At 46.9% G+C, this 15,000-nt stretch overlaps 1 protein-coding gene across 1 annotated transcript in view; it reads left to right on the top strand.

Annotated features, from left to right (window-relative positions):
- Positions 1–7,776: 7,776 nt before the first annotated feature.
- fhl3a (four and a half LIM domains 3a) overlaps positions 7,777–15,000 on the top strand; it is a 76,565-nt gene continuing 69,341 nt past the window's right edge. The window contains exon 1 of the mRNA XM_056285671.1: positions 7,777–7,997. Coding sequence (XP_056141646.1) covers positions 7,916–7,997 — 82 coding nt within the window. The 5' untranslated portion in view covers positions 7,777–7,915. The remainder of the gene's footprint in view (positions 7,998–15,000) is intronic.

Here is a 15,000-nt window from a genome sequence, read left to right as displayed (position 1 = left end):
CTGCAGCCCTCCCTCAACCCGGTATCACACCAAAGCATGTAATACACCCGCCGGTCCAACGTGTCAGAGTCACGGTTTGCCTCGCTCAGGCATGAAAAGTACACGCGTGTATGAAGGTGCAGTGCCAGCAGGGGGCGATGATTAAGAGGTGAAGACAGGTTAGGGTTAGGGCTAGGGTTGGGTTAGGGTTAGGGTTAGGGCTAGGGTTGGGTTAGGGTTAGGGCTAGGGTTGGGTTAGGGTTAGGGCTAGGGTAGGGTTAGGGGCGGGATTTTGGAAAAGGTTGATGCTAGAGCCAATGGGATGTATGCACGGAAGTAGATGTGATTGTTTATTGGTTAGCATTTAAACTCTTTTTGAATTTCCATTGTTAGCAAGCGTTAACGTTAGCTGTCGTTACAGTAAAATCTGGCAATGTTAAGGTCAGTTGTAAGCTAGCTAGCTTACACATCTGTATTGTTCATAAGGCGTCATAAGGGTGGGGACACCTGCAGTCAGGTGAGACCGAAGAGGTCGCTTATAGGTGAGTGATGAAACGTTTCTCTCCCAATAGACGCTGTGTCCAGATGAACTGATTCAACTTTCTGTGACTAGTTCTAGAGACACCTCGTCTCAGGGTCTTACATTTGTTTTATTTATTTATATTTATTTATTTTGGGGGGGGGTATTCCCCCTGGGAAAGGGCTGGATATACATCTGTAAGTAACGTATGGCAGTCTGAGGACGGATGTCCTTGCCTGCCTCAATGTTTGTTTCCTTATTAGTTGGACTTGGCACATGGGAAGGACCATGTGTCGGCCCTGTGATGGCCTGGCAGCCTGTCCAGGATGTCTCCCCGCCTGCCACCCAAGCACTGCTTGGACAGGCTCCAGCATCCCGTGACCCCGATTGGGATACGCGGCTTGGATAATGTATGTACTATGTGTGTTCCCCCCCCCCGCCTTTTCTCCCCAATTGTATCCGGCCAATTACCCCACTCTCCCGAGCCACCCCGGTCTCTGCTCCACCCCTTCTGCTGATCCGGGGAGGGCTGCAGACTACCGCATGCCTCCTCCCATACATGTGGAGTTGCCAGCCGCTTCTTTTCACCTGACAGTGAGGTGTTTCGCCAGGGGGGTGTAGCACATGGGAGGATCACGCTATTCCCCCCAGTTCCCCCTCCCCCCGAACAAGTGCACCAACCTACCAGAGGAGGCGCTAGTGCAGCGACCAGGACACATACCCACATCCGGCTTCCCACTTGCAGCCACAGCCAACTGTGTCTGTAGGGACACCCGACCAAGCCGGAGGTAACTTGTGGATTCGAACCGACGTTCCCCGTGTTGGTATGCAACGGAGTAGACTGCTATGCCGCCCGGACACCCCAGGGTCTTGTATTTGTATCCACCTATATAGTCCTATATAGTCCTATATAGTCCGATATGGTCCCATATAGTTCTGTATGGTCCTATATGGTCCCATATAGTCCTATATGGTCTCATATAGTCCTGTATGGTCCTATATGGTCCCATATAGTCCTGTATGGTCCTATACAGTCCCATATGGTCATATATAGTCCTATATGGGCCTATATGGTCCCATGTAGTCCTGTATGGTCCTATATAGTCCTGTATGGTCCTATATGGTCCCATATAGTCCTATAGCTAAGTCAGTCAAACGAGTAGATATTGGCCCATATTGGAAAGGGACTCAAAGTGCAAGCGCACTTGAAGCTGCACCCTCGATGTTTTAGTAAGAGGTCTTCCTATTTACGTGATTACCCAGGAGGCCCGCTCACGTTTTCTCTCGGATCCCCCGTGGGGGAAGATCTTCCTCATCACAATTGTACGCGCCGTTATACGACGGTCAACGGTAATCAGTTCCCTCATCCGGTGGAGTCCCCACATCATGGTTAGGCCGCAGAATCACGTCACACTAAATGTGCGGAGGTCTGTCCAGCCATTATCCAAGCTGCTTATCCGAATTTGGGTCGCGGGATGCTGGAGCCTGTCCCAGCAGTCATTGGGCAGCAGGTGGGGAGACACCCTTGGACAGGCCGCCGGGCCGTCGCATCACACAAATGTGTGGCTTACCCGTCAAAATACCCATGTAATTTGTATTACGCTGGGAAACCCCAAACGGGAGATAAGAACCAGGATGTGGGAACAGAGGTGCTCTGTGTGGAGGACTCCCGGTGATAAATGGTCGCTGACTGGGCACTCTCAGTAGCCACGACCACAGTGTGAGTGAACCACATTACACGGACATCGAGTCGGCAAAGCTGCTACGGAGAGGTGGCCACCGACACGACACCCTAGTCCAGAGGGAGGCGTACTGGGTACACCCCCTTGGCACCCTCATCCCCCCAATGAAGAGATTTCATTTGCTTGTTTTTTACCAACCGAGTATATTGTGTTATGCTTTCAGTAGCTTCCATGATCAGGCTCTGTTCCTGGGATACCTGTGGCTCCCCCTGCTGGCAGGAATATGTTGTGCCGTCAGGGATCACCTATAACCCACCCCACCTGGGTCTACTGGTTGACCGTTGCCAGAATACACGCTGAGGACGGGCGTCTCGCCCGAACTGTCCATGTGGCAGTAGTAAAGAAGCTCAAACGGGGGCGCCGTCCCCGTTTGTGTGCTCCCTTTATGTTCACAAACGTTGGTTTTGGCTCTGAATATTTTCATACCTCTCACGGTGATATCATCTTCTCGGTGTACGAGGGGATGTGTTTCATGGCTTTCATCTGTCAGTGGCACTCCATAAGACAATACGTCCCGGGAGCGGAGAGGACGGCCATGCTTTTCTCATTACAGCAATTCTGCGATGAGTTTTCGCTGCAAATTTGTCTCTTAATATCTCAGCGTTTCCAGCTCTGACCTTTACGGTTGAGGCCGTGCGTCACCGATAATACGCTTCTCACATAAACTTTGGACAGGCGCTGTGCCCGGACCGTTATCTGCAGTACTGCGTGCGCCATGAACGTCTGATTTGTGGAAGGCGGCTTCCTCTCAGGACCCTTAAAAGCAGTAAGCTAAGCCATTTTCTGAGGCCGTTTGTTTTAAAGGCTACTTATAAAGTCCATGGACCTTATCAGAGCTGTCTTTTCAACAGGTTAGGCTTAAGTTGTTGTGAAGTGTAACGGCAGTCTCTCGCTCCCTTTACTGCTGTGTGTGTGTGATAAAATAATACAGTAATATCAAGGTAGAAGTATGTATGTACACATCTTTTGAGTTAACAATCCATAACAATGGATATATTGAAATATGGGACGTTTATGGTGAGTGGTGGTTGAGTTTATTGGTAGCGCCTTGCAATATGAGACACTTTATAAAGGCTTATATGTGGTTACTGCTTACTTCTATTAACGGTTAACAGCTCATTTTGAAGGTGTTAAAACACTTAATAAATGTTATAATGCAATAATGAAAATACCTTTTGGGTTGCCAGGTTGGGAGTCCACATGGGCAGAGTATCCACTGACCTTCTCTCAGGAACCATGTCACTATACGAGGATAGCCAAACTACTAACCATTCCCTAACTCTAACCCCAAAGTTAACCACCGGCTAACTTTAACCCTTAACTTAACCACTGGCTAACCTTAACCCTTAACTTAACCACCGGCTAACCTTAACCCTTAACTTAACCACCGGCTAACCTTAACCTTTAACTTAACCACCGGCTAACCTTAACCCTTAACTTAACCACCGGCTAACCTTAACCCTTAACTTAACCACCGGCTAACCTTAACCCTTAACTTAACCACCAGCTAACATTAACCCTTAACTTAACCACCGGCTAACCTTAACCCTAAACTTAACCACTGGCTAACCTTAACCCTTAACTTAACCACCAGCTAACCTTAACCCTAAACTTAACCACCGGCTAACCTTAACCCTTAACTTAACCACCGGCTAACCTTAACCTTTAACTTAACCACCGGCTAACCTTAACCCTTAACTTAACCACCGGCTAACCTTAACCCTTAACTTAACCACCGGCTAACCTTAACCCTTAACTTAACCACCGGCTAACCTTAACCCTTAACTTAACCACCGGCTAACCTTAACCCTTAACTTAACCACCGGCTAACCTTAACCCTTAACTTAACCACCAGCTAACATTAACCCTTAACTTAACCACCGGCTAACCTTAACCCTAAACTTAACCACTGGCTAACCTTAACCCTTAACTTAACCACCAGCTAACCTTAACCCTAAACTTAACCACCGGCTAACCTTAACCCTTAACTTAACCACCGGCTAACCTTAACCTTTAACTTAACCACCGGCTAACCTTAACCCTTAACTTAACCACCGGCTAACCTTAACCCTTAACTTAACCACCGGCTAACCTTAACCCTTAACTTAACCACCGGCTAACCTTAACCCTTAACTTAACCACCAGCTAACCTTAACCCTTAACTTTACCTCTATGTAACCTTAACCCTTAACTTAACCACCAGCTAACCTTAACCCTAAACTTTACCTCTATGTAACCTTAACCCTTAACTTAACCACCAGCTAACTTTAACCCTAAACTTAACCACTGGCTAACCTTAACCCTAAACTTTACCTCTATGTAACCTTAACCTTAAACTTAACCGCTTCTTAACCGTAGTCTTCATTTCTGGTAGATTTGGCGACATCTGGTGGCCACGGTAGTTCATTACTGGTAGATTTGGCGACATCTGGTGGTCACGGTAGTTCATTTTCATACTGCAAATCCTAGTAGAGTTTCATTCAAAACAAACATGATCCTGGACGCAGAACGCATTCGTGTGCAGGTCACCGTTTTCAAAGGTCGCAGATTTTGGGGCGACACCGTTAAAGGTGATCCAGCAGTAGCACAAATGTCTTGGAGAACAATGTCAATCAACGGTGTCATCCAACACAGTAATAAGGAGTAATGTATCAAGCTATGTCAAACATTTAATCAAGCCTAATTAAAGCTGTTGTAGGCAACTTTTAACACCATTTTGTTATATTTGCAGAAATTCCCATTAGACACCAAACGATATCCATCAGGTAGGTACTGTGCAAAAACCCAGTCCCTCTGGCTGCTCCTGGGGCTGTAATATTATTTGTGAGAACTCGTTTGTCCTGAATGGGTGAGTGATCCTGGTTTAGAGGGAGGGGTTACCATAGGGCTGTGTACTGGTGAGAATCTGGCGATACAATACGTATCATTATACAGGGGTTACGATTCAATACATCACGATATATTGTGATACTGTAAGAAAGGTGATATATTGTGATTTCATAGGCCTGTGTTCTTTGTGCTTATGGTACTTCCTGTCTCAGTTTACGTTGTTGGGTTGGAGGGGAAGAGTCAGATGGCTGAAGATAGATCACAACACTGTCATCTAGCGGTCGTGGGGTTACACACAACACAACATGTTTGTCACCAACCTTTACATGTAAACAACAATTAAAAATGGATACAGTGGTTTTGAGAATCGATACAGTATCACAAAAGATAATATCGCGATACTCGAGTGTATCGATATCTTCTTACACCCCCTAGGCGCTATGGTAGGGAAGGAGGAAGCAGAGCGAAGAAGGGAGAGAATTTTGGGGGGGGGGTGTTATGCCAAAATTGCTCACCCCTCCAAAGTTGCTCGCAGAAACTTCACCCCATTGATTCGTTTTGCATGTTAGTGCCTATCATTTTTTCTTACACGTTCAATATGCATGTTCTTCCTTCTTCTTCTTCTTCTCTTCCTTCTGTGGCAGCTGATTCACGTCCTGTGCAACTGCAATTATATTTAGATACAATGGGGGGAGAAAAGAAATAAAGGAGCAATTGCAGAACACTGGCATAATGAATGGCCGTTGCTCCAAAAATGTCAGTGGGATCAGATATCAAACACTGCATTTTTTTGACATGAAAAAATAACAGATAGCCACTTTAACCATAAACCTAGCCATGACTGTATTTGCCCTCACTACTGCGTAAAAATCGACTTTTGCATTGCATTGCATGACATTTTCAAGTTAGATATTTGTATGCCACTCACGCAGGATCACGTGGTTGTTTCTGAGAGAATGCCAATGGAAACCATCGAACTGATGAACTATGGGCAACCCCAAAATTCTGGCAACCCAGGAAGTCTTTTTATTAATGTATTATAACATCTTATTTCTGATTTATAACGCATTGATAAAGACATGCTAACATCAATAAAGTACCTATAAACCTTTTATGACCGTATTGTTAAGCAGCAAAGTCTGAAATCGCAATCACAGTCTCAGAGGGCTTTACATTGGCACGAGAAACAAGTCGATAAAGTAACTGAGAATGGACAACACCCTCCATCCTCAGACATTTAGGCTGATGGTAACTTGGTGCTTGTCCAGCGGCGTCGTAGTGGGGGGAAAAGGGGAAGGACCTACCAGGGCCCAGAAAAGGGGGGGGCGTTTGGGAAGCCTGGAATTAAAAGTTTGTTTTGGTTTGCAAATTTTTATTTCTAACTAGTTAGTGTCATAACTTCAGTTAAAGTGTATCGGTTGAGGGACTTAAAGAAAGTAGGAGGCTCTCCGAAGCCCCTCTCACCCCTCTCTGAGGCCCCTCTCACCCCTTACAAAAGGTGCAAAATGGTTTAGTCCGCCCCTCACGAGCATCTCTCAGTGCAGCTCATCTAGTCCTGTCGCGAGTGACTGCTGATGCCAGCACGAGCACAGAGTCACGTCTTTCCCAAAGAAAGCAAAATCTGGGTTCCAGAAAAGAGAAGGAAAAAGGAAAGGGAGAGAAGGCAACATGAGGGAAAATCCCTGCTGAGTAATTTCTTCCCAAAGAAAGGTGAGCTAGGGGCTTTTAAAAGAAAGGTGGCTAGCTAACTCCTACTACCACAGCTAGGTAGCAGCTAGCTAGCTAACTCTTAACTCCTACTACCACAGCTAGGTAGCAGCTAGCTAGCTAACTCTTAACTCCTACTACCTGAAAAAATAGATTAAAACAGATTAACGTGCTGTGATAGTGAATAATATACAGTGCGCTAGAACTCAAAAAAGTGACGCGTGAGAGACAAAAGAGGAAAGGGGCCCACAGAGACTGCTGCTGTACAGGGCCCAGGATTTTGTGCTACGCCCCTGCCTGTGCAGCATTACAGTGTTGAACCTGCACTGGGGCAGCGGTGTGATTAACACCGTCTGGATCTGGAATCAGGTCAGACTTCCTCCAAAAGGCACAGCCAGCAGCTGGTTAGTCAGCATCCGACATCACTTCCTCTTTGTGGAAGATGTGCATTTCACACAACGGGAGTAGGGAACTAGTGTGTGTGTGTGTGTGTGTGTGTGTGTGTGTGTGTGTGTGTTCTCTATCCACTCAGTACCCGTTGCACAGCTGTCTGTCCTGGAAGAGGAGTGACTCCGCTGACGCTCTTCCTGGGTTTTTTCTTCTTTTTTTTTTTTGATGATGATGATGATGATGAATGCTCCCCCCCACCGCCCCCCCCCCCGCCCTCATCTGAGTGTGTAGTACGCGGTCACCTACGGCATTGCTACCTGTTGCAGAAGGGGGGGGGGGGTACGTTACGCTATAGAGTCGCCATTCGAGGCTGCGCAGGCGGGGCGGTGCGCAGACCCGTTTCGCGGTAGGAGCCTGAATACTTGCACCACCTCCGTGGCGCGCGCGGGGGGTGGGGTGGGGGGGATGCCTCCGTCTGGAATTTCAGTTTCAGAAGTTTTTTGGAGAAAGGGTGGGAGGGTTCCACAGCTCTCCCTCTCTCCCCCTCTCTCTCCATATCGGGGCGGGACCTTGTGACTCACTTCCTCAGTCAGCGGCAGGACAAAAAAAAAAGTAGCCGGTAGACTTTCTCACTCTTCTCTCCGGAGGTCCGGCGACAGGGCAGGCAGGGGGGAGCAGCACCCGGGGACGCTAACGGACGGCTGGAGTAAGGCGACCTGCGCACCGCGCGTCGTGCGTCGCCGTTTGGATGTCCGCTGACGGCACACGAGAGGCGCGCCAAGACAGCAGCCAGGTTGGGAAGGCGCCTTCAGCCGCTGACATCACCTCTGGTAAGCAGCCTTGACGGCTTTTCTTCACTCTCACGCTTCGCCTTCGCAACTGGTCGCCTTCTTCTTCTTCTTCTTCTTCGTGGATGTTTAGAGCCCCCCGAGCCGGCTGCGTGTCTCCTGCAGCCGGCGGCCGTGTGGCGCTGCTCTACCCAAGGGCAGTTTTACGCACCGGAGCGAGTTCGGCAGAGCTCCGTGGGGCGGACGGTGGCGCACGTTGCGAGGAGCTGGAAAGTTGATTCGGATAACGCGACAAATGAATGGAGGAGGAGGGCGAGAGGCGATGGGGGGGTGGGGGAGCCACGCTGGGCCGGGAGACCTCATACGTGCAGGATCAGATGGCAGGAAAACCATGGAGAATGCACATAAAGGAGGAGGAGGAGGAGGGGGGGGTTTCTTTCCAACCGACGTGACCCCAGACTGCAGCAGACTGACGCGAAAATGCATTAATTATAATGATGATAACACCCCCCCACCCCCACCCCCCCCGGGCTGTTGCTTAATAGACCACACTTCATGGATCATCGCTGCTCTGTGATATCCGAGATGTTTTTGCTTCTCTCACCAACTTTTGAGTGGAAAGAGGGAGGAGGTCGTGGGGCTCGGTACTGTGTCAGCTTTAGTTCACACCTAGGAGAAATACACAGCCAGGGGGGGGGAAGTGGGGTGGGGGGGGAGTGGAAGGAAGGTGGGACTACAGGGAGAACAGAAACCACTTCCTGTGACGAGAGTGGGGGTCTGCTCTGCCCTTATAAGCCAGGTTGTATGTCGTTGCATGTGAAGTGTGCTTCTTGTAAAACTGTAAAACACAACAACAACCACCACCACCACCACCACCACGAGCGAGCGAGCGACTGACTTATATTTTATACGTTGCTGTCGGTGCGTTTTGCCAAACGTGACAGTTGAAAACAGGTCAACTTTAAGCTGCGTTTACACTTGCTGAACACACGTTTGAGGGCGATTCTTCAGTTGAGGGAGTTTCTCTGCCCCCTCAGGTTTAAGAAAGGAAACCCCCCCCCAACAGTTATTGTATGAGTTAGAGCAGGGGCGATTCTAGGATCAGAGCTTTAGGGGTGCTGAGCACCCAGGGCCCGCCAGATAAGATACATTTGGGGGGGGGGTGGATCAAACCATTTTTGAAGCATGGGGGGGGGTCCTGTATTATTGTTGTTAAAAAATTACGTTTAAACCATATACCGGATATGGTTTTGACATTTCTTCAGCTCATTAAACATGGACATACAGTAAAAAATAAAAAATCTCTTCAATTTTAGGGGTGCTGGGGTTCAATTTAGGGGTGCTGCAGCACCCCCCAAAATGGGCTAGAAACGCCTATGGGTTAGAGTCAGGCTGTGTTAGCTATGAAAACATAAAGGTTGGTGTCTCAGTGAGGCCATTTGGATACTTGTTCAGTTTGGTGGAAGTTCAAGTGTGGCAGAAGGTCAGTGTTGTGGGCTGGTCCCCGGCCCACACCTTCTCACTGCCCTCTAGAAGAAAGTCCTGACAACGGTTAGAGTCCTTAAAGCCTCACTTTGCGTCTTCTCGTAATTCATACGGTTTACATGTGTGTGTATTGTTATAGTTAAATATGGCTGGCCCTCACACATCTGTCATCACGTCACACCCAGCATTTTAGACTCAACAACGTTTTGTCAAACAACAATGACGTGGTTGCCACGGAAACGAGAAGTGCCAGAGGCGCTTGAGCGGTCGTGGCAGAAGCGTGACTTGTTCATGTGCACAAATGTGATGTGAAGGTTTATACGTCCTGATCTGACAGGATGGTTATTAGGCCTCATTACCAAACACGTTACTAGCTGAGTATTTTAGCTCAGAAATAAGAAACTTCACTTTATTCACGTATATTCATGGTACATGGTATGCTAGCTAACGAGTTAGCTTAGCAAGTCTAAGACTGAGCCAACTTTTTCTCCAAAAAGTGAAAACTGTCATTGCCATCAGGTGTCGTTACCGTCACGTGACATTACCATCATGTGACATTACATCACGTGACGTTACCATCATGTGACATTACATCACGTGACATTACCATCACGTGGCGTTACCATCATGTGATATTACATCACGTGACATTACCATTATGCGTCGTTACCATCACGTGACATTACCATCGTGTGACATTACATCACGTGACATTACCATCACGTGACATTACCATCACGTGTCATGACCATCACATGTCATTTTGCTGTTACAACTTTGAAAGAAGCATCATAACATCAAACTTATTTTGTAGGACGATCAAAGCTTTGCTAAGATATTTGTTGCACACCACTTAATACAGCTTTTGAACAACGACAAAACAGATTTTAAAGATTTTTTTTTACATTTCCAAAGCCAAAAGTGTCCCAAATTGAAGAATCACCCTTGAGTGCATTTTTGCAGAAGCCAGCTAAAAGCAATGTACACAGTCACGTCCCAGTGTAATAGATATAACATAATATAACATAATATAGTATAACATCAGTATAATACAGATATAACTGAATAATAATATAATACAACGTCAGTGAACTACGCTGACTTTGGTAAGCTTAAAAAGTGGGCTGGTTCAGTGTCAAAGAGTAAAGTAAAAGTACTCGTGTAAAGTAAAAGCACTCGCGTAAAGTAAAAGTACTCAGATTATGAGTACACGAGTACTTTTACTTTACACAAGTAACATTTTTGTTCCCAAAGCTTGCATGATCTTTATGCTGAAGTGTACTTTAAAGAACAGACTTGGTGTGTTCAGTGGCTTCATGAGGGTCGCTCTGGAAGTTCTGTCTGCTTTACTTTTTAAGTCATCATTTTGTTAATGCCTTTCTATTCCACGGTGGTTTCTTCAATCACAATTACACACACACACCCAAGGACACACACACACACACACACACACACACACACACACATACACACACACACACACACATGCACGTACACATGCATGCAAAGACACACATACATGCCCGTAGCAGACAGACAGAGGGGCAAATGGAGAGACAGGCAGTCAGACTTACACAAAGACACACAGACAGGCAGTCAGTAAGACAGACGGACAGACACAGACAGGCAGTCAGACAGGCAGAGAGAGAGACAGGCAGTCAGACAGACAGACAGACAGGCAGGCAGTCAGACAGACAGACAGGCAGTCAGTCAGACAGACAGGCAGGCAGGCAGACAGAGACAGACTGGCAGTCAGTCAGGCAGGCAGGCAGGCAGGCAGACAGACAGGCAGTCAGTCAGACAGACAGGCAGACAGGCAGGCAGACAGACAGGCAGTCAGTCAGACAGACAGGCAGGCAGTCAGATTTACAGAAAGACACACAGACAGGCAGTCAGTCAGACAGACAGACAGACAGGCAGTCAGACAGACAGGCAGACAGACACACAGACAGGCAGTCAGTCAGACAGACAGACAGACAGGCAGTCAGACAGATAGGCAGACAGACACACAGACTGGCAGTCAGACAGGCAGTCAGTCAGATTTACAGAAAGACACACAGACAGTTAGACAGACAGAAGGAGAGACAGACACACATGCATACACAGACAGACAGACAGACAGACAGACAGAAAGGCCAAGGCAGGAAAACAAGAAAAAAGCAACGACTGGTCCTCCAGAGCAGCACTTCCCATCGGACGGCCTGTGCTGGGCAGGGAACAACGGTTCAGCCGGCGGAGCGACAGGCTCCGCGGTATGTCAGGGCCCTCGGGCAAGGCCCTCCTCCTCCCCTCGGGTCGCTCCAAGTCAGACGTGTGTCGGTGTGCATTTGCGATGGGTGTGTCCGCAGTACAGCCTCCTAACCCGATCATACATCATGAAGGGCAGGAGGTATGAGTAACGCGTGCTTGTGTACGGCCGCCTGTCTCGCCCGTTGCTTCACCGCCCGCCGCCGCAGCTTGTGCATTACGCTGCACGGGGCGCGAGGGCCCCTTCGGGGTCAATAGGAAAGTAAAAGTTAACGGGCAAAATCAGCTCAACTTAAGATGTTTTATGGTTACTGTATTGTTTGTGTTGTTAAAAAATATGACTGCTGAAGTGTGCCGCAGGAGTTTCAGCTGAGACTTGGGGGGTTTAATTGCAGACTGGGGGGTTTTAACGTGTTTCTATGTGGGGCTGCACCTCCACATACACATTACAAGCATGAGGTAATTGGCCCTGATCCCTGCTTCCAGCACAAAGCTCTCGTTTGCGTTGGGTCTAACAGGATGATGCTAATGCCCCGTTTCCACTGCATGGTACCGGCTCGACCCAACTCTACTTTGGTTTTCCATCAGGCGAAAGAAAAGTTATGGATAGTACCTGGTACCAGGTACTTTTTTTTTTTTGGTACCACCTCCGTCGAGGTTCCAAGTGAACTGAGCCGATACTAAAAGGTGACATGAAAATACCACTATAAATAAATGAATATAACTATAGTTATAAATAAATATAAATATATTTATATTTTTATATTTATTTAAATATAAATAAAATCTTAGAGTCGAATAGAGTGGAGTCGAGTTGAGGCGGTACCATGCAGTGGAGAAGGGGCATAAGTGGCTGATTTTTTTTTCAAGGGTTTGGACGACGGGACTCAACGGGACTCACGAGCACTTTGTCAATACGACCGTTTCGAGAGGAATTATTCGGTTGTGCGAGGTTTCTTTTGCAAGTGTGGCCAAGTTTCAAAACACCCAAAGCCCCTTTTTACAGTGAGCGGTGATTATACACAATTACGCTGTTACACTGTTACACTACTGTTACACTGTCGCACTACCGTTACACTGTTACACTGCTGTTACACTACTGTTACACTGTTACACTACTGTTACACTGTTGCACTACTGTTACACTGTTACACTACTGTTACACTACTGTTACACTGTTACACTACTGTTATACTGTTGCACTACTGTTACACTGTTACACTACTGTTACACTACTGTTACACTGTTACACTACTGTTATACTGTCGCACTACTGTTACACTGTCGCACTACTGTTACACTGTCGCACTACTGTTACACTGTTACACTACTGTTACACTGTTACACTACTGTTATATTGTTACACTACTGTTACACCATTTACACTCTCACTCATACTGGGACTGTTGTGGGTTTCAATGGAGAGCATAATTTTAGCTGAGACTGTCCTCCACCAAAAAACGCCCCCGTAGGTGGTTTGTACAAGCAGCTTATCACCCCCTATAGTGCGGTGTTAAGCTACTTCCTGGCGGTCCTCCGTCATTATAACACGTTACTTCCCCCGTAACAATAAGCATCTCCTTCCATAAGCTGTGGTGAGAAGGAATATTAATAAAAGCAAAGTTTAATGTCACACAGCGGTTATAACGTCCACGTTAGCTGACTTGCTAACGTGTGGCTAACGTTAAGTTGGCTCTTATAACGTTATTCAGGTAAACACACTGCCAATAGCAATCTTACTTACTATACTAGACGGAGAAACAACACAAACACACACTGACTACATATTCTATTGTTCTCACACTGTTTTAAAACCCCACAATGCACAGAGGCGAAAAGTGTCTGTGGCATACCTCCTGCCGCCGGTAGGGGGCGCTAATTTAGGAAACGCTCCTGTGGGTCGTATTAGAGGACAAACGACCCATGCGGTCGTCTGGGTTGGCGGACTTGCTGGAACTACAGTGGGTCTTCAAAATAATCATACTGGTCCCGTAAACGAGTTTCAGTCAGGTTTCTGAAGACGGGTTCTGCTGAACTTCATCGTCTGACAGCTGCTTTGTCAGTAATAAAGTTATACAGGACCAAAGAGCATTTGGAATGAACCCAGTTCCTCGACACCAAGACACATGTGCCACGGCCCGCTGACTGGATTTGACCCGGACAGCCGAGTGGTGTAGATCTGCAGATGCACGCTGTTGGCCGGTTCTGTTACACAAGCGAACACTTGCGACCCCTCACACTGCTGTTGTCTGAGTCCTCCCACCATGCTCACATGTCACCGTTACACACAGTCTTCACACACAGTCTTTACACACAGTCTTTACACACAGTCTTTACACACAGTCTTCACACACAGTCTTTACACACAGTCTTCACACACAGTCTTCACACACAGTCTTTACACACAGTCTTTACACACAGTCTTATCACACAGTCTTTACACACAGTCTTTACACACAGTCTTTACACAGTCTTTACACACAGTCTTATCACACAGTCTTTACACACAGTCTTTACACACAGTCTTTACACACAGTCTTCACACACAGTCTTCACACACAGTCTTTACACACAGTCTTTACACACAGTCTTTACACAGTCTTTACACACAGTCTTCACACACAGTCTTTACACACAGTCTTTACACACAGTCTTTACACACAATCTTTACACACAGTCTTTACACAGTCTTTACACACAGTCTTTACACACAGTCTTTACACACAGTCTTCACACACAGTCTTCACACACAGTCTTTACACACAGTCTTTACACACAGTCTTTACACAGTCTTTACACACAGTCTTCACACACAGTCTTTACACACAGTCTTCACACACAGTCTTTACACACAGTCTTTACACAGTCTTTACACACAGTCTTCACACACAGTCTTTACACACAGTCTTCACACACAGTCTTCACACACAGTCTTTACACACAGTCTTTACACACAGTCTTTACACACAGTCTTCACACACAGTCTTCACACACAGTCTTCACACACAGTCTTATCACACAGTCTTTACACACAGTCTTCACACACAGTCTTCACACACAGTCTTCACACACAGTCTTATCACACAGTCTTTACACACAGTCTTTACACACAGTCTTCACACACAGTCTTCACACACAGTCTTATCACACAGTCTTTACACACAGTCTTCACACACAGTCTTCACACACAGTCTTCACACACAGTCTTTACACACAGTCTTTACACAGTCTTTACACACAGTCTTTACACAGTCTTTACACAGTCTTCACACACAGTCTTTACACACAGTCTTTACACACAGTCTTTACACAC

The sequence above is a fragment of the Lampris incognitus genome, chromosome 9, assembly GCF_029633865.1.
Source record: "Lampris incognitus isolate fLamInc1 chromosome 9, fLamInc1.hap2, whole genome shotgun sequence".
Lineage (NCBI taxonomy): Eukaryota > Metazoa > Chordata > Actinopteri > Lampriformes > Lampridae > Lampris > Lampris incognitus.
This window is presented reverse-complemented; position numbering and strand designations above follow the sequence as displayed.